Source organism: Trachypithecus francoisi, unplaced genomic scaffold (assembly GCF_009764315.1).
Source record: "Trachypithecus francoisi isolate TF-2019V2 unplaced genomic scaffold, Tfra_2.0 Lachesis_group20, whole genome shotgun sequence".
In the NCBI taxonomy this organism is placed as follows: domain Eukaryota; kingdom Metazoa; phylum Chordata; class Mammalia; order Primates; family Cercopithecidae; genus Trachypithecus; species Trachypithecus francoisi.
In genome coordinates this window covers 31,405,353-31,424,583 of record NW_022681466.1, presented here as the reverse complement: position 1 = coordinate 31,424,583, position 19,231 = coordinate 31,405,353, and the positions used below count along the sequence as shown (strand labels likewise).

General features: G+C 49.1%; 2 protein-coding genes across 2 annotated transcripts; one reads left to right on the top strand and one right to left on the bottom strand.

Annotated features, from left to right (window-relative positions):
* Window positions 1-13,109: 13,109 nt before the first annotated feature.
* On the bottom strand, window positions 13,110-15,014 carry NOG (noggin). Its single transcript, XM_033183585.1, has one exon. The coding sequence runs from the start codon at window positions 14,493-14,495 to the stop codon at window positions 13,797-13,799; it is 699 nt and encodes a 232-aa protein (XP_033039476.1). The 5' UTR covers window positions 14,496-15,014; the 3' UTR covers window positions 13,110-13,796.
* Window positions 15,015-15,075: 61 nt separating this feature from the next.
* Window positions 15,076-17,174, top strand: LOC117067267. Its single transcript, XM_033183584.1, has 2 exons — window positions 15,076-16,295; window positions 16,521-17,174. Exon 1 carries the CDS (start codon window positions 15,076-15,078, stop codon window positions 15,805-15,807), a length of 732 nt encoding a protein of 243 aa, XP_033039475.1. The 3' UTR covers window positions 15,808-16,295; window positions 16,521-17,174.
* The last annotated feature ends 2,057 nt before the right edge of the window (window positions 17,175-19,231 follow it).

Sequence of the window (19,231 nt, the reverse complement as noted above, 5' to 3'; positions counted from 1 at the left end):
AGGCTAAAGGTATAGGCTGTGAAGTCAGAATGCCTCAGTACATCCCAAATCTGCCAATCACTAGCTGTGTAACCTTTGGTCTCTGCTGTGTGTCTCAGTTTCCTCATCTGTAATTAGTAACACCACTGTCAGCATTATGAGGGGTGAGTTGAGACATGCTTAGCTCAGTGCCTGACACATCTTAAGTGCCCAATAAATGATAGTTGCTATTATTGATTGTGCCCATGGACAAACAGCTGAAAAGGAGGGGGTTTCTGATTTGTTGACACTATACAATACCTGCCATGGGGTAAGTGCTTAACAGATGAATGAAAGGATCACAGTACCTTGGTTTTGCCACTGTCAGGGAGAAGGACTGATGAGATCATGGCTAGGTTATGAGTTGGCTATCAATCCAGATGTCTCCTATTTCAAAACCAGGCGTGGGGGCTCACATCTATAACTCCAGCACTTTGGGATGTCAATGAGGCAGGATCACCTGAGGTCAGGAGTTTGAGACCAGCCTGGCCAACATGGTGAAACCCATCTCTACTAAAAATACAAAAGTTAGATGGGCGTGGTTGTGTGCACCTGTAATCCCAGCTACTTGGGAAGCTGAGGCAGGAGAATCACTTGAACCCGGAAGGCAGAGTTTGCAGTGAGCCGAGATCGCCCCACTGTACTCCAGCCTGGGTGACAGGGCGAGACGCTGTCTCAAAACACACACACACACACACACCACACACACACACACACACACACACACGCATACATGGGCTCTTTCTACTCATCATGTTGTCCTGATTCAGAAACTGGACTGATTTCCCAGCCTCAGGAAGGTTGTATCCCTGGAAGTGTTTAAGGGTGGGAGACAATAATCTGCCTTTGAGAGCCAAACTACTGTCTGGCCTGCAAGGAGGAGGTGTTGATCCTGGGAACCTGCAGAGTACTGGTTCTTTCAATGCCCCCTGGGCTCCTCTCAAAGTTTTCAGGGCTTTGGAGATGACAGATGTCTCTCTGACATTTGTGGTACAGTGGGGGTCTAATCGGCACATTCTTTAAAGAAATGCTTTGTTTGGGAACCAAGAAAGAAGAGAATCACATAGAGCATTTTAAAAGAGTAATTTTAAGGCCAGGCACGGTGGCTCACACCTGTAATCCCAGCACTTTGGGAAGTTGAGGTGGGTGGATCACCTGAGGCAGGAGTTCGAGACGAGCCTGGCCAACATGACAAAAATCTCTACTAAAAACACAAAAAATTAGCTGAGTGTGGTGGTGCACACCTGTAATCCCAGCTACTTGGGTGGCTGAGGCATGTGAATTACTTGAACCTAGGAAGTGGAGGTTGCAGTGAGCTAAGATTGTACCACTGCACTCCAGCCTGGGTAACAGACTGAGACTGTCTAAAAAAAAAAAAAAAAAGAAAGAAAAAAATTGACTTTAATATTGGGAGGATGATTATCAGGCATTCCATGGGTGTCACTTGAATCTGGTCCCAGCTCCAATGCCACCCAGCTTTGTTACTTTAGACAAGTCTGTGCACCTCTCTGGGTCTTGATTTCCTCACCTGTAATGAAGCAATGACTGGGACAAACAGTAGTCACTTTACTCTCATGTTCCCTTGGCTCTATTCTTCTATGACTTCACCCCCAGCTTCTCTGGGTATAAATAGGTAGCAATTCCTCATTATTCCAGCTTTTGCTGAACTTGCTCCTTCTGGGAGAGTAGTAACTATGGAAAAGCATCAATGCCTGGTATTCACAGGCTTTTCCAAGCAAGAGTCCAGTGATCTCCAGGGTTATCTGCCTCCACTTTCCCTCTCTGTCTCGGAGGAAACAGCTTGAGTGCTCTTTGGAGAAGCACATATTATTAATAACAATGGGTTGTGTTTGTTCAGGGTTTTAGAGCTTACAATGGAATTAATATTATCAGTCACACAGCTGGGATGGGATAGAGCCTAGAGCTTAGGTCCAACTTCAAAGTCCTTGCTTTTAACAACTCCACATTACCTATGTCTTCAAAAGGTCTCCTTAAGTTAAAGTTGGAATTAACTGATGTTCATGAAACAAACAAGCACATTGTATTTGGATTTAATTTTAAAAGAAAAACTGGAGCCTCTTCTCACATCTAGTCACTGAGTTCCTCATTCATCACACATTTTTTAAATGCCTACTATCTATAGGCACTATTTTAGATAATACGGTTGCAAATTAGAATCAAAAATAATAGCTGCCTCAAAGGGCTTTGAAACCCAGAGGTAGCCAGATATGGTTCCGTACACATGTAGTGCAAAGTTATAAGTGCTGGACACACTGTGATGGGAAAAAGTATGCAAGGTTGGAAAAACCGTGGAATTTGAATCCTGGTTTTGAGTCCTGGCTTTGCCATTAACTAATTAGGAGCCTGTGGCTAAGTCACCAAATCTCTGTGAACGTATTACATAGCAAGAGTAATACCACATAGGATTACTGTTGAAGTTTAAGTGATATAATGCACATAAAGTACCCACGACAGTGCTCATCACATGTGGGCAGTTCATATCTATTAGTATTATTATTAGTGACCAACACTGTGGGAGGAAAGCATTGCTTGATGAATTCCACCTTGGCCAAGGGCTGAGGAGGTGCCGTGAAGCTGGGCCCTGAAGTATGAGTAGGTCTCCCCTGGTTTGGGGTGATGGGACAAGCAAGGGTGGGACAAGGAGTCTTTTAAGGAGAGCAAATAGTGTGAATAAAAGCTCAGAAGCATCAAAGGGTTGGCAAGTTTGGGCAGCCATGAATAAGTTGGTGTGGCTGGTTGGTGGGGGTGGGGTGGAGCAGAAAATAATGGCAGATTATAGTGGAAGGTAAATTGGGGTCATAGATTGTAAAGGGTTTGGGTGCCGTGCTAAGGAACGTAGCCAGGGTTTTACAGAAAAGGGGAGACACTGAAAGTTTGGAGTGTGTGTTAGGGAAATGGCAACTCAAGTGGCAATGTTGAAGATGGGGCAAGGCTGGAGGTGAAGACATGGACTATCAGGCTATTGCAAAGGCCAAGGCAAGAGAGGACAGAGGCCTGAGGGCGAGAATAAGATGGACTGACAGACAATTTAGGAGATATTGGCGGATACTTCGTTTGTGAGGAAAGGATGCAGACAAGGATGAAAGATCAGAGATTTTTTATTTCTTTCGGTCTGTATACCTGGGTGAACAGTGGGGCCATTACTCAAGAATGAGAAAACTGAAAACAGATCAGAAAGTTTGGGGATAGGGTTAGGATTCAACTTTGAAAACGTATTTGATGTGGTGAAGTCCAGGAGGCAGTTGGCTCTGCAAGTGTGGGCTCAGGAGAGACATCTGCCCAGGGGGTAAGATTTGGGTGCTGGCCATCCAGTCGTGATGGCTCCCACTGTGGAAGCCCTGAGTTTCTTTTCAGGCAAAGAGATGGGAAGAGGCTGACCAGAACTCTGGGGAACATCAAGCTCCAAAGGTCCAGCCAGAAAGAGGAATTGCACTGAGCATGACCCTAGAGACCCCAGGGGCTGGAGCAGGCCTATCCATGGTGCTTGCCTTTGAAGGGAAAAGGAAAGACAGCGGCAGAGGCCCAGGCCCTTGGTCAACCTGTCTCAGAATGTGGCATTTTGGGGAAGTTGTCCAACTTTGAGGATGTGAGGCCCTTGAGTCCATAAATTACTTACCAGCAGCCCGTACTCTCATCAAAGTTTCTCCATTACCTTTGGTCTCTAACTTGAGGTTTGATATTGACCAGATCACTTTTCCTCTCTGGGTCTTGATTTCCTCATTCTCCACTGTGGTAGTCATGAGTAGACAGATGTCCTTTAAGGCACTGAATTGCTGACATGGCATGTTGACTCTCTTGGGACCCTTGGTCCTCTGTGGCTGTGATGATCTCACTGACGACCAGGTCTCTGCCCTTGAAGTGAGGCTGCAATGACACCAGTCAAGACTGTTTCTGGGAGGGAGTCACTTCTGCATAATTTCCAGTAAAAAACCAATCACTAGAAATGAAGAATTTTTAGAATTAGAGCAAATTAGGGCTAGTTTCCCTAGACTGGATTCCTGCCTTTGCTCATGTAAAACCAAATCTCTGGTTTCCCAATTTTCTTCCATCCTGATTTAACTTTTTGTCTTTTCTCTCAGCTTGGCTTTTGGTCATTGGTTTTCCCATCCTCATGCATTCTTTGTCTTATAATTTAAAAGAACAACAACAACTGCCACCAAAAAAAAGTAACTGGAGCTAAATTAAAAGCCTTTTGTCATCTGATAAAAGGGTAGCAATACATTCAGTTTCCATTCCAATGGAGAGGAGCGCAGCACAGGCCCTGGAACTGGGGAGACAGAAGGAAACCATCTTTGGCTGGATAGGGGCTACACGTATGGAAGACCCTGGAACATCCCAATAGCCTGGTGAGATAGGTGTCATTATGCCCATTTTAGGTATGGAGAAGCAGTCTCAGGAGATCAGGTGCCTTAACCGAGGTCCACAGTTAATAGAGCCAGGATTCAAACCCAGGTGGTTCTCACTCCAAAGTCCACAGTGTTCTGTTTTGTTTTCCTCCATATTATCAAGCTCCCTCTCCGCAGAAAGGTTTTTGCCTCACGGGCAAGTTACTCTTCATGTCTCAGTTTCCTTATCTTTCAAATGATAACCCAAATTCTAGCCATGAGCTGTTGTGTGGGTTTGAAAGAGATAACAGATGTGAAAGTGGTTTGTCAACTGTAAAGCATTAGACATGAGTTAGTCATTGCTTAATTTTATTATTCCCTGGGCAGGAAAGATCAAGTTTTAACTGTCCCGCAGATAAGGTAATTTCTCCCATTTTTAAAGGATTTCAGATGTGGGAGCAGGTGATTCTTCGGCCCACTCCCTGGAGTCTTTTTAGAATTTTCTCTATTAAATCATTCAGTGCTATCTAGCTTCTGATGGGGAAGCTTTTCTAAGTAGTGGACTCTCTCTTACTGGGAGGGTTCTTGATTGGCTAAAAGGGTTTATCTGGCAAGTCACCTCTCGCTCTCCACCTGTTCAAGGAGACAAGGGGTTTCAGGTTCAGTAACCTGGGAGTTCCTGTAATCCCTAGAACTGATAGTCACCTTAGGGTGTTCTGCTTCCTGCCCTGCATTTCACATGTGGGCACATTCTCAAATTCCCTCTGGATCACTATTTAACAGCAGCTGGACTCTGAACTCTTGGTATGCTTGGAGCCCCAGATAGAACCTGGCTTATACCAGGAAGGTAATCAATTAATATTTCTTCTTTTATGCAGTGTATTCATTTATCTATCTCTCTATATATTGTCTACGTGTGCCTCAAACAGCACCAGTGATCAGGGATATCATAATGAGTAAAATGGAGACAGGTGATCCATATGTTGGAAGAGAGAAGTCACACAAATAATTGTAAATTGTGCATACCAACTACAAACCATAATTCAGCATATGAAGAAAAAGCACAGAGAGCTGAGAGATCATGCTTCAGAGGGAACCCGATATGCTTCCCCTAAGACTGTGATCTGACGGACAGGGTGACATTTAGGGGTCCTGGTGGCAGAGGAATTATCCCAGACTAAAGGTGGGGCATGTGCAAAGGCCCTGAAGTAGTGGGGAGCTTGGTGTGTGAGACGACCTGAAAGGAAGGCTGAGCCCAGAGCCAGAGGAGAGAGGGCCTCAATTTGGTAAGGATCCTGGCCTTTATTCTCAAAGCAATGGGAAGCCATTGAGAGGTTTTAAGCAGGGGAGTGACAAGACCACATGTGTGTCTTAAGGTCACTCAGGCTACAGCGTGGAGAATGGATTGGAGCTGGGGTGAGCAGGGAATCAGGGAGAGTGGCTGGGATTATGAACTCAGGGAGCACTAAACCCCTTGCCTCTCCCAACAGCGCAGCAGAGTGCTAGAGTTAGAGCTGTCTGAATCTTGGCTCCACCACCAACGAGCTGTTTGATCTTGGGCGAGTCCCTTAGGCTTCCTGTTTTGCAAGATTCTGCATCTGCAAAATGGGGGGAGGTCTCCTTGCTTAACATTTTTTTTTTCACTCAATTGAGTAAATTGAACACCAGTCAGGAGTCCTTTACAACACTGGGTGGGAAGACGCTGACAAAACCAGAGACTATAAGGCCTATTTTGCTTGGCAGGTGTAGACTCCCACTATCTTCCTTTTGTTGCAGAGACTTACCGGGCAGTCTGCAGATGTGTGGTTGGTTTCTGGAGCTCAACCCTGACCATCGAGAAATAGCAGCTGCTGGATCTCCCAGTGCTGATGGTACCAGCTACTCCTGCCTCCAGCATCAGGAATGAACCCTGTGACCATCTGTCCTTAACTGAACTTCTCCAAGCTTCAGTTTTCTTATCTGTAAAGTGAATCTATCTCCATTTATTCCTGCAGTTAATATCTGTTAAGTGCTGCTATGGGCCAGGCCCTGTGCTAGGCTCTGGGGATATTAGAAAAGCCTATTTCCTATCTTTGGGAGTTCTCATGCCTCATTTTACATAAAATCATGCACATGAAAGTGCTTTTAAAATTCTAATGCTGTTCAAACCTACAACAACTATAAAGGGAGGGTTGAACTGAAAATCTGGAAACATTGCTTCTAGTGCCATTTCTGTTCCAAAGTAAATAAAACTGAGACAAGTCAATTGGCCTTGATAAGCCTTAGTTTCTGCAGTCAAATTAATGGATAAAGAACTTTAAGGACACCCCAGCTCAAATATTGTGATTCTATCATCTTTCCCTCAAAATCTGAATCTCTTTTTAAAATTCTGTATATGGTTTCTTTTGGGGCCCCCTTTTATTTCATTTCAAAAGAATAAAATTTTGCAGTCTCCTCACTATATCTAATCTAGAAGTCCCAATTGCAAATGTCTGCAATGGTCATGGTATTGTAGTCATGCATACATAACGACTAAAGTATGCAATAGAGAGAGGTGGAGACTGTGGCAAAACGAGGAGGGCATGCTCTATTCAAAGGGGGCCATTTCTTCTCAACTGCAGCAAATTATTGCTTCCTACAAAAATGCAAGCTGGATCCAGCTTCTGTTTTCCTTTAAGTCATCTGTCAGTTTTGTCCTTTTATCTATACTTCCTGATTATCTGTCCTTCAGGATTAGATGCAATCTCTTATGTGGCCTTCCAGTCCAGAGTTTTACCTTTCGAATCTTTTTGTTTGTTTGTTCGTACGTTTTTACATAGTTTTAATCCAGAAAGTCTTCCCACCTCATCCTTTGCTCAATGACCTAGCATGACACCTTGTGGACCCCCAAATCAGTCCATATTTCTTTACTTGGTATTTAGTGAACGCTTACTATGTCAAGCACTATGTCAAGCTCCCCAAACAAGGACTTGAATGAATGGCCACATGAGGGTCTAGCTATCTCTTACTCTCAATGTCCTGTGTATGTATGGGTGGGGGTTAAAGAAGGGACAGAGCTCCTGCATCTGAAATGCCTCTTCTGTGCATGGTCCATTGCAGGCCTGAAGCATCAGGGGTCTTTTAAAATCTGTTCCTCAGCCTCACACCCAGTCAGTGACCAGGTCCTTTCCAGTCTTCTGAGAAATGATCTCTGTATTTGTTGGCATTGAAGCTCCTCAGGTATAGACTCTTATTTGACTCTTTTTTTTTTGTTTTTTTGAGACAGGATCTCACTCTGTCACCTAGGCTGGAGTGCAGTGGCGTAATTTTGGCTCACTGTAACCTTTGCTTCCTGGGTTCAAGCAATTCTCCCATCTCAGCCTCCTGAGTAGCTGAGATTACAGGTGCGCACTACCACACCCAGCTAATTTTTTTTTTTTTTTGTATTTTTAGTAGAGATTGGGTTTCACCATGTTGGCCAGGCTGGTTTCAAACTCCTGACCTCAAGTGATCCATCCACCTTGGCCTCCCAAAGTGCTGGGATTACAGGCATGAACCACCACGTCATCTTGACTCTTCCTTGACGATAGCAAGGCCCTCCTTAACTAATCTCCTGGCAGCCAGTATTCCCATCTCCAATCTATCCAGGACACTGGCACCAAATTTAAATGGAAAATCACCGCATCGTTTCATTTGTGTGTCCTAGACATATAATACAGAACCTGGACTTCAGAAGTGCCCACCACAAGATAGATTAAAGATGGGCACCGATTCTTTGCTACTCCTCCTATTGAGAGGTGATGTCTAATTTCCTTCCTCTTGAATCTGGGCTGGTCTTAGACACTTGCTTAACTAATAGGCTAAAGTGGAAACAATGTTTTGGGACTTTTGGAGGTTATGTCACAAGAAGCACTGCACCTTCCCTTCAGGCCTCTTGGAACACTTTCTCTCAGGGCCGTGAGCTACCATGTAGGTCCACTTAGCCTGAGCCACCAGACTGTGGGAAAATCCAAGCCACATGGATAAGTCCCTTGTAGATGCTCTGGCCAGTATTCCATCTGAGCTCCTAGTTGGCAGCTGGGTGCTAGAAGCCATTTTGGAAGTGGATCCTCCAGGTCTCAGCTGACCTCATGAGTATAAGAGATGAATTGCCCAGCAGAGCCCTTCCCAAATTGCTCACTCACAGAATCATGAACAAAATAAAATGATTTTTTAAGATTATTCATTTTGGGGTAGCATGTTACATACCAATGGATAACCAGAACAGTGCTCAAAAATATTTACTGAGTGAATAAATAATTCATTTTGTGGCAGTGTCCTAATGGGGTTCCTGCCCTATTTAAGAGCTCTCAATGGCTTCCTGTCACTATTCCCTTAGTTGGCATTCAATATCCTCCATAATTTGGCTTCAACCTGCTTTTCAAATCTTATTGCTTGCTCTTCTCAGCATAGATCCGTCCTATGCTAAAGTTTGTTTGAGCTATTTCCCAAACACACACATACTTTTCCAGCACCATGCTTCGATTATATTAATATATACTGCTTTCTCCATCCTTACATCTCCTCCTCCATCCTCACTTCAGTGGGTTGACATCCAGTCTGTTCTTTGAGGCTTCAGTCAAATGTCTTCTCTGGCTGTGAGCCCTCCTTTTTCCAGCCCAGGTTTATTTGATGCTTTACCTCCTCTCTTATGCCTTACCCAGTTCTTTATTTATTTATTTATTTATTTTTAAGAGACAGAGCTTCGCTCTGCTGCCCAGGCTGGAGTACAGTCAGGTCACAGCTCACCACAGCCTTGAATTCCTGGACTCAAGAGATCCTCCTGCTTCAGTCTCCTGAGTAGCTAAGACTACAGACATGTGCCACCATGCCTGGCTAGTTTTTAAACTTTTTGTAGACATGAAGTTGCCCAGGCTGATTTTGAATTCTGGCCTCAAGCAATCCTCCTGCCTCGGACTCCCAATTGCTGAGGTTGCAGGTGTGTGCCACTGCACCCAGCCACCAGTTCTTCATTTCTTATCTCCTCTATTGCGTTGTAACTTCCTTATGGAGGTGTGGGGAGAGGAAGTGGGAGGTGCTGGCACATAACAGGGTGTGCAAATATCTTTTTGTGTGGCTTACCAGTCATGAACCCCTACAGAGCTTGACTTGAGACTCACCAGCTCACAGCGTGGCATGCATTTTGTATCCCAAGATCGGTGTTCAAATCCTTAAAGGAAGTAAGAATATTTGGAAGAAGCATAGGCTTTGATGGTGTCAGTTTGGATTTTGAACTGTAACCGTGTCACTCACTGTGAGGCATTGGGGAAGATGCTTAAACTCTCTGAGCTTCAGTTTCCTTATTTGGACACTAGAGGCTTTAGATCAAAATGAGTGTAAAGGCCTAACACACTGCTTGGCACATCACAAACCATTAATAAACACCTGCTAAACAGGTACAACAGAAGGATTGATCTGCTTGCTGATGATTAGTTGTTACTATGTCAACTTTAGGGACAACTCACTCCCATCAATTAAAAAAAAAAAGCAAAGAGAAAAGAGAACAAAGAAAAAGAGAACCAAGATAAGGCTCACTAGAGAGGCACCACCTAGCCAATCTCAACTGTTTTAATCTGCGTGATTTTCAGCAAGTGGCTGCTGAGATCTTAGTCTTCTCATCGGTAAATTGAGCAGTGGGCATTGGAATCAAAGCTCCTCTCCAGCTCTGACATTCCAAGAGCATTAAAGAAAAAGGATGAATCACCCCCTTCAAAATACCAATATGGGCTGGGCCCTCCCTCTGTAGTCCCCATCGAGCACAGCTAAGAGCTCTTAATAGGCAGCCAGCTTCTTCTTGCAGCTGCCACCAAACTTCAACCCCCTTTCCCAGGGAGTCTCAGAAGCAAGACTGATAATGGACCCCTGGCCTTCTCCATCTCAGCAGAGAACTAAATCCCCTTCCCAGACTCTGGGGGCCAGAGGACCCTCCATTGAGAGGGCTGGCTTTCCCTGTCAGTGTGGTCATTGGGCCTCAGTTTGCTCTTGTGTGGAGAGAGAGAGAGAGAGAGAGAGAGAGAGAGAGAGAGTGTGTGTGTGTGTGTGTGGACATTGAAAGTGGAAGGAAGGAATAAACGGGAGACTTGCAAATAGGGGATTGGTGAGTGAATTCTCGAAATCATAGTGGGAGGAACGGGTTGGTGGAAACTCTGCCGTTCTCTTCCAGGATTTGAAAAAGTTGACATGTATGTATCTGTAATAGTTATAAATCTCCACCCTGGGGAGGTGCAGACCCCCAGCAGCTGCATAAATTCATAGACACAGGTGTCAGAACCGCAGAAGTCACCTAGATCAATTGTCCTCCTTACAGGAGATAGGCACTGGATGACCGAGAGGACAGTTTTCTTGCCTCTTTACCCAGAGCCCTCTCCTTTCCGCGTTGATGCTATTATTAGTATTATCGGCATTAATAATAATGGAGAGGTAACCGACTGTGCATTAGGCACAAGGTTCTAGGACCAGCACTTCCTTCGTTCGCTTCTGGGACTGTCTGGGTCCCGCTGGGTCCTCTCCCGCGCCCGCAGCGGCTTCGGGCCTGCTCTCTGGTTCTGTGCATCCGGTGGTCTCTCTGTCGCCGGTCACGTCTGCACCCGCGTCCTCCCAGCTCACACCGGCTCCCGCTCTGAAAGCCGAGAAGCTCGCCGGCTGCGGGCGGGTTTTCCAAGCGGGCAGGGGTGGGGAGGAGGGGCGCGGGCGGGCGGGCCCGCGGAGGGAGGAGGGGGCGTCGCGGAGGGGAAGACCTCGCATTGTAATCCAATGACATTGCCAACGTGGGGGTGGGGGCGCTGGCCTCGGCGCGCTCTCCGAGTTTTGGCTGCCCGCCCAGCTGGGAATAACTCTCTTCGCATAATTCGCGTGTTTACCAGGCATGAAAATTCTTGCTTTCGCCCCCCTCGCATAAGACCCCTCCTCTTCCCCACTCCCCACCACCTCCACCCCTCGCAAGTGAAACTCTGTCTAAAAAAATATTGGCCCGGGGCACAGAAAGTTTTGCATAAATTCATAAGTGATGAATGGCTGATTTTAACGTTATTTGGGTATTTGTCAGAACTTAACAAATATACATGGGGACGGCAGTTCATAAACTTAAACATCTCAATATCCCCTTTCTTCTGGAAATAAATTACGTTTGTTTGCCCAGCTTGGAGTCTTAAGGTAGCCGACATTAGGAATATTTTAAAAGCCATCATCCATCGAGCATGTCTCCCAGGCGCCAGGAAGATTAAATGAAAGAATCATAAGATGGAGGTCTTTAACTTTTAATCCTTTTACAATGAAGCCTCAGATAGTCGCGGGGGCAGGGTGCCCTCTCTGGGGGGAATAATGCCGTTATTCCTCGGCTCTCAGTTAATGAATACCCTAACGTCTGTCCCACGGCTGACGGAGGCAGCGCCGGGGAGGGGGCTCGGCTCCGGGGCCAGGCTATTGAAATGAGGAGCCATCGAGGCTGCGTCGGGAGGGAAGAAAGCGCCCGGCTGGAGGGACAGGGCGGGCGGGGCCGGGGGCATTGAGACTGCGCTGGGGACTAGGCGCAGGTTTGAAATAATTAGCATAGATTCGCCGGGACTCCGGACTTGGGGGTTAGGGGTTGAGGGGGTGGGGTGGGAGGAACGCCGGGAGGGAGGTGCGGAGAGGTGGCAGGGAGGTGGGGAGGGAGCAAAGGAGAGCGACTTTGGAGTCCAAGATAAATAAAGGGAGCGCTGAGCAGTGTCAGGAAGCTGGCCCATGTGGAGCTGTGCGGACGGGCGCCACTGGGGACTGAGGCGGAGGGACGCATGCGAGAGTCAGGCGTCGGTCCCAAGGAGTTGGCTTTTTAAGGGGTGAGGTGGGAGTGATGTTTTGCACGTCCCTTTAAGGGGTTACGTGCCTTCTGCCCCTATCTAATCTTAAAGCGCAAAGATTCCGATTCCGATTTCTCCCTCCTCCCCACCCCTCAAGGGAGAAAGTGCCCAGAGCACCGGCATACCCTCTTCCCAAAAGTAGATGCCAGAGGTGGTGATTTTCACCCAGATTTCGGACCCCTCCGAAACCATGGCCCTCAGTCTTCCTTAGGTCCCTGGGGAGAGGGGAGGCCAGTGTCAAATCTCCCTGATATCCCCAGCACCTCCCGCCGAGGGCCTGGGATTTCGGGGCTCGGACCTGCAAGATCCCGGAGGCTGTGAGCCTTGTTGATTGCAAGGGATTGCCTCAGCTCGCACCACCGCAGCTTCCGGGCATGCAAAGGGTTAACGTGGGCTGGATATTGAGGTGGGGGGTACGAGGCGGGAGGGGTGGCGGGATCTGGGTGGGCGCGCTCTGATCTCCCCCCTCCCCATTCCTCGGGGGTCAAGTTTCAGCGGCACTCCGCCCCCAGGGTAGGTGTGAAAGACACGTGTCCCCATTGTGAAGGGCCTGTCAGGCAGGACAAAGCGGCCGCCCACCCTCCCCCCGCCCCTCGGCCCAGCCTGGGGTCAGCTCCAGGGGGCCGGCTGGGTGTCGAGGTCACTACAGGCCCGAGCTTTGGTGACACAGGGGGAAAAGCTAGGAGACTAGGCGGAGGCCACGTGATGTTTTAGTGAGGGGTTAGAGAATATCGCCACCCCCCGCCCTCAAAAAACTAAGTCACCTCTATCATACCACAGGAGGTGAGTCCGAGGGGATGAGCCCCTTCCCCAACCGCGTAGGAGGCACAGCAGCATCCCCTACCCGCCCCCTCCCACGCCCTTCCACCCCCCATCAATCACCAACACAGAAAATCAGTGTGGAGCCCAGTCGGTTTTAGTGGTTTTCTTTAATCCTGCTCTGCACTTCTTTCTCATTTACTACACGGGATATTATAAAGAATAAATAGCAGATACTCTTAATTTACAATGATTAGTCATTCCATTTGTTCTCTATATTTACAATAACTGTAAAATAACATTGAACTCTATAGCTTCTTCGAGGTCCAAGGAAAACCAAAACACTTTCCGAAGAATGGAAAATAGCTTTTAAAAAGTCCTCTACAAAAGTTCCCCCGTCTCTTTGTACTTTAAGAAAAAAATAACTTTTCCCCCCTGCTTCGCCATGCGAAGGGCACTGGAATATAAATAGCAGGTTAACATTATTAGCAACAACCAGAATAAGTCTCTCTTTTCTCTGTTCTTTTTTTTTTCCTTTTGCTTACTTTTTTTTTAAAAATACAGTAGAAGCCGGTAACTTTTAACGTATAATACTGACCTTTTAATAAGTAAATTAAAACTGGGACCGTATATACACACACATATACATTCCTACACAGTTAAACAGTGCATTACATGAACCAGAAAGCTAGGTCTCTGTAGCCCCCCAAAAAAAAAAAAAAAAAAAAAGTTCATTGAAAACCCTCGCTAGAGGGTGGTGGAACTGGTTGGAGGCGGTGCAGGGGGCGTCGGTGGGGATCGATCAAGTGTCCGGGTGCGGGCAGGGGGCCCCCGAGTTCTAGCATGAGCACTTGCACTCGGAAATGATGGGGTACTGGATGGGAATCCAGCCGCAGCGCTGGCCCCCGCGCCGCTGACAGCGCCACCGCAGCACCGTGAGGTGCACGGACTTGGACGGCTTGCACACCATGCCCTCGGGCACGGAGCACGAGCGCTTACTGAAGCAGCTGCCCACCTTCACGTAGCGCGGCCAAAAGCGGCTGCCCAGGTCGTTCCACGCGTACAGCACGGGGCAGAACGTCTGCGACCACAGCCACATCTGTAACTTCCTCCGCAGCTTCTTGCTCAGGCGCTGCTTCTTGCCCTGGGCCAAGCCCTCGGAGAACTCCAGCCCTTTGATCTCGCTCGGCATGGCCCCCGACGGCCGCTGCCGCAGCAGCTGGTCCAGCTCCGCCAGGTCCTCCGCGCCCCCAGCCGCACCCCCGCCCCCGCCGGGCCGGTCCTCGGGGGGCGAGGTGGCCATGAAGCCCGGGTCGTAGTGGCCCCCGAGCAGCGAGCGCAGCAGCGTCTCGTTCAGATCCTTCTCCTTGGGGTCAAAGATAGGGTCTGGGTGTTCGATGAGGTCCACCAGGGGCAGGTTGTCGCTGGGCGCCGGGCGGATGTGGAGATAGTGCTGGCCGCCGGCCGGTGTCGCCCGCAGCCCCAGGACCACCACCAGGGCGTAGAGGGTGACCCCTAGGCTGGGGCAGCGCTCCATGCCTCCGGCGCGCGCCCGGGACTGCTGCTTCGTCCCGCGTCCCCGGAGGAGAGCACGCCGAGCCCGCGGCGCCGCCGCGCTCCCCCGTCTCTCCGGAGGCGGCTCACCCGAGGCTGGGCAGGCGCAGGGCCGGCAGCATGAGCCGCCGGGAGAGCCCTTCGCGCAGCGCCGGCTCTCACCGGGGCGGAAGAAAGGCACACAAGTTGGCCGCAACTCCTCTCCCGGGTCTACTGGGGAAGGCGGCCGCGGCGGGGCATCCGAAATTACTCCAGGGCGACCGCGGGGCGCGGGAGGCGCCGGCTCCTCGCTGCCTTCCCGGGCCGGCGGCGGCGCAGGGCGCGTGGACGAGCCGCTCTCCCCTCCTCCTCTCGCTGCTCTTCGTCCTGCCGCTCTGTGCAAGCGCCGCTGGCTGAGCTGGTCCTAGGGGCACTTCCCTCCGCCTGCTCCGGGCTCCGCGGCCGGCTCTGCCCGGCGGACTCCAGCGGCGGCGGCGGCGGCGGCGTCCGCGCACGTTGGCACCGGTTTGTCTGTCTCGCAGGGTCCAAGCCTTTAAATTTCCTGCACTTTCAGCTCCATCACCATGGAAACCACTGACTCTCTCGGCGTTGCCCCCTCCCCCTTCTTCCCCCCAAACAACAACCCCACCCCCCACTTCTCCACCCCCGAGGAGCTGGAGCTGCAGAGGCTCCGGGGGAAGCCGCCTGTACTCGCCGCGGAGGCGGCGGCGGCGGCTTCGGCAGCGCCCAGGGCTGTGCCCCGCCGGACCCAGATGCCCCGGGAAGCCGACAGTCAGGCTGCCCGCCGGAGCTCACAGGCGGCGGCGGCGGCAGCAGCGGTGGTGGCGGCGGTGGCGCTTGGCAGGTCTCCGCGCAATTTTCTCTCTCCCCCACCACCCACCCCCCTTCTCCTCCTCCTGCAAAATGCACCGCCCCCCTCCTTTCTCCTGGAGCAATGCAACTGGGGCTCTAGGCGCCCCGCCAGGGCCAGTCCTGGGGAAAGCTCGCGGCGGCGCTGGAGCCGGGCTGGAGGGTGCAGAGCCGGTGTTGGGGGGGCGGTGCTCGAGGTGGGGGCTGGAGGGTTTCTCACTAGCTGGGTGCTTTGCACTGGGAGGGGAGCAGCGGGGAAGTGCTGGGGGCTCGTTTCTCGGTGCATGCAGATCGGAGCAAGAAATTTCTCCATGTGCATGGAGCGTTTTCCCCGGGCGCGTCTCGCCTTCTTCTCTCCCGGGCTCTTGATCTACGTCCCCTCCCCCCAACACACACACACACACACACAGCCCCTACCCCACCCCTCTTTGCACCAGGGAGTCTGAGAACCGCAACGTTGCGCAGCGTGATGTAATTCTTAGGAAGCACTCCTGCCTGTCTGTCCTTCGGGCCCACGACGGGGGTCCGCTCCTCACCATCCTCCTCCTCCTTGGCCGGGTCCTGCACCCTGAGTGGCCTAGCCTCAGGGGCGCGTCTGGCTCGCCTGCGGCTCCCCTAGTCCGCCTGGCTCCGCGCGGCCGCCGCTCGGCTCCCTGGGGGCGGCGCGCCCTCTGCTGGGCCGCTGCGAGCCCTGCACCTGGCGCTGGCGGGGGGCGGCCCTGCGAGGTGGGTCGGCCGCTGCCCGCTCTGCCCAGCTCAGCTTCTGTTTCTGTGTCCGTGTCACTTTGTGTGTGTCTGCGTCTGCTGACGGGTCCATTTTGGTTCTGGCTATTTTCCCGAAGCTCTCCAGGCCCTCAGTGTAAACAAACTTACTGAGATTCCTCCTCAGTCCCTTCAAATTTGACAAGAATGCGTGCAGCACCTTCTGCCTCAGGTAAATTGGTCTCTCTGGTCTCAGTGGGTGCGAGTGGGGACTGGAAACTTGAAAGGTGAGCCGACAGCAGAGGCACTTGAGTCTTGCCTGGGGTCCACCCTGATATAACTTGGACAAGTCATTTTCCTCACTTTTCGCATTAGTGACATAACTATTAATAGGTTTCTCTTCCAGCCCTACCTTTCTGTGATTTTAAATAAACCTCCATGATGCTTTCTCTTTCAGAAGCAGTTTCTCTTTGATGGGAGATGGGTACTGAAGTGACACCTCCGGTTAATTTCCCCTTGGACGAGGAACTCAATCTAAGCTTTAAAATGCAAACTCGGTTTTCTTTGTGGTGAATGTGATTGGAATCTGGAAAAAGCTGGAGAAGAGACACTTGGAGTGGATGACTCAAGTATTTGCCAGTCTTCCACAGAGTGGGAGTTAAGAGATCCCATTGTGACAACCTAAATCGCTCAACTTTCTTTCCCCAAAGATCTGATTTTTCCTTTAAACCTGCCCCACCCCAACTCCCAAAGTTTATCATCTGTCTAAGGAAGAAAGCACTTTATTGTATACTACAGTCTTTCTGCAAAACCTCTATTAAAAGGAGTGGGCAGTTTCAGCTGAAAGCGTTTCCCTCGATTTTAAAGTCTAGACAACTAGAATTAGACTATCAAGGGACTGCTCAAAAGTAGATCTTGCTTTGATGGATACTGGAGATAACAACAACCCATTGGTGGTTTGAATTGGGCTGACTTAGAAATAATGTGTGATTAGAACCTGGTACAGGCAGGGGGCCTTGGCTTATGCCTGTAATACCAGCACTTTGGGAGACCAAGGCAGGCGAATCAGTTGAGGTCAGGAGTTCAAGACCAGCCTGCCCAACATCGTGGAACCCTGTCTCTACTAAAAATACAAAAAAAAAACAAAAAAACAAACAAACAAAAAAAAACAAAACATTAGCTGGGCGTGGTGGCAGGCTCCTGTAATCCCAGCTACTCGGGAGGCTGAGGCACGAGAATCACCTGAACCTGGGAGGCGAAGGTTGCAGTGAGTTGAGATTGCACCACTGTATTCCAGCCTGAGGAACAGAGTGAAACTCTGTCCTACCTCCCTGATTCCCCCCGCCAAAAAAAAAAAAAAAAGAACCTGGCACATAGTAGGTGCCTAAGCATACCTCTTTCTTTTTTATGTGCTTTATGGGGATTCAGCACTAGTTTGTTTCCTTATGAATATTACATGTTCCAGAGCAATTTTGTCACTGATGTGAATTAACTAAGAAAATTATTTAGTGGAGTTCAAGGGCTAAACTCTAGCACAGCCCTCCTGAGATGGTAGGTTCCAATTAATGACATTGTATAGTGCTGGTTTCTGTTCTTTCAATCTCCTCTCCTCTCCTTCAAGTCACCTATTTTTTGCTTGAAAACCAACCCAGATCCTTTATTTAGTTAGGCTGAGCAGATTTGACTGAATAGCAAAAAATGTCCCTCAGGAACCTGAAACAAATCATGCTTGAGAACAGATTGGGTGACCTGTTTATGGAGTATCTACTGGGTGAAGACCATCAGGAAAAACACAAAGAAGAAAGAATTCATAGTCAGTCTCCATCCTGCAAGACTTTTGCAGTACAGTTAGGGGAGATATGACAGGCACAAGAAGAAAATAGTAAAAGGGCATCAGAAAAATTTTAAATTCCTATAACAGTGTGGGCTAGTTTTTCAATAACCTTTTCTTTTTAAAAATCCACGTCCCTTTTTGATAAATATAACAATATCATGCTCTTCTTTGAATGTTGTTTGAAGTTTTTAAAATACATTATTATAACCAAAAAGAAGCCCAAGCAATTATTATATTAGCTATACTGTTTTCAAACCATATCTACTCCTCTTCAATGTGAAGTTCTGAAATGCCGCATTTGGGAAGCTCGCACCCCTAACTCTGTGCCACACACATGTGGGAGTAGCCCATGCGCTTAGGTACTGAGTGAACCTTGGGATGCTGGTATCAGAGACTAAGCAGTACTAAGACCTTAATGGTAGAGCTGAGTTTTAGCTGAGCTTCATGAAGAAGGATGTATTTATCTGAGCATGGAGAGGAGGACATTTGAGAGATAGGATATACAACTGCATGAAGAAGGGAACCACACTTGTATGAGGGACAGTCAGAAAATCTGGGGATATGAGAGGTGGAGGAAGAAATGTCCCAGACAGGGAAGCTCCATGACTTTTGGACCAGGTGGATTTAAGTTGGATTTCTGCCTGTGCCCCTCACCGGCTGTGTTACCTTTTTAACACAGTCATCTTAACCACCCCGTTTCCATTCTCTCATCTGTAAGATGGGGATGATACACACCTCTCAGAATCGTGCCATGTAAAAGAGGTAAAGGATGCCCAGCCTAGCAAGGTGTCTGGGGCAGAGCTTATATTGGGCAATGGTTTTTCAACACATGTTACTTCTTCAGAGGACCCCACTGCCCTCAATTGGCCAACCATCTCAGGTTTGAGCAGAAGAGGGTTGAAGGGGTGAGGATGCTGTTGAAATCAACTGCAACACCTTTGGATTTGCCTTCTGTCCACTCCATCTGTGCAACTTGAGGGCTGCCAGGCTTCAGGAGTTTGAGGGAGGGAGGACTGTAGTTTCTTAGGAGATTCTGTAGCCAACCCATTTTGATGCTTCTGTGATTCTGTTGAAGAGGGAGCTTGACAAACTGGACAAAGAGGGTTATATTTCTTCCAAAGGAAGCTGTGGGTGGAAGATGGGCCAATGGAAGGACGGCTATCAGCTTGACTCTCGCTGTGGGTGGTGTTTGGACTTTAGTGGGGATTGGTTGGGGACTTAGGCCTCAGGAGGCTGCATAGGAAGAGTCTAATGAACAACATGAATGGAGGCCCATCCGTGGGTAGGCCCCATATCAGGTTTCTGTCCCTGTAAAATTCTCTGCACAAGGTAAG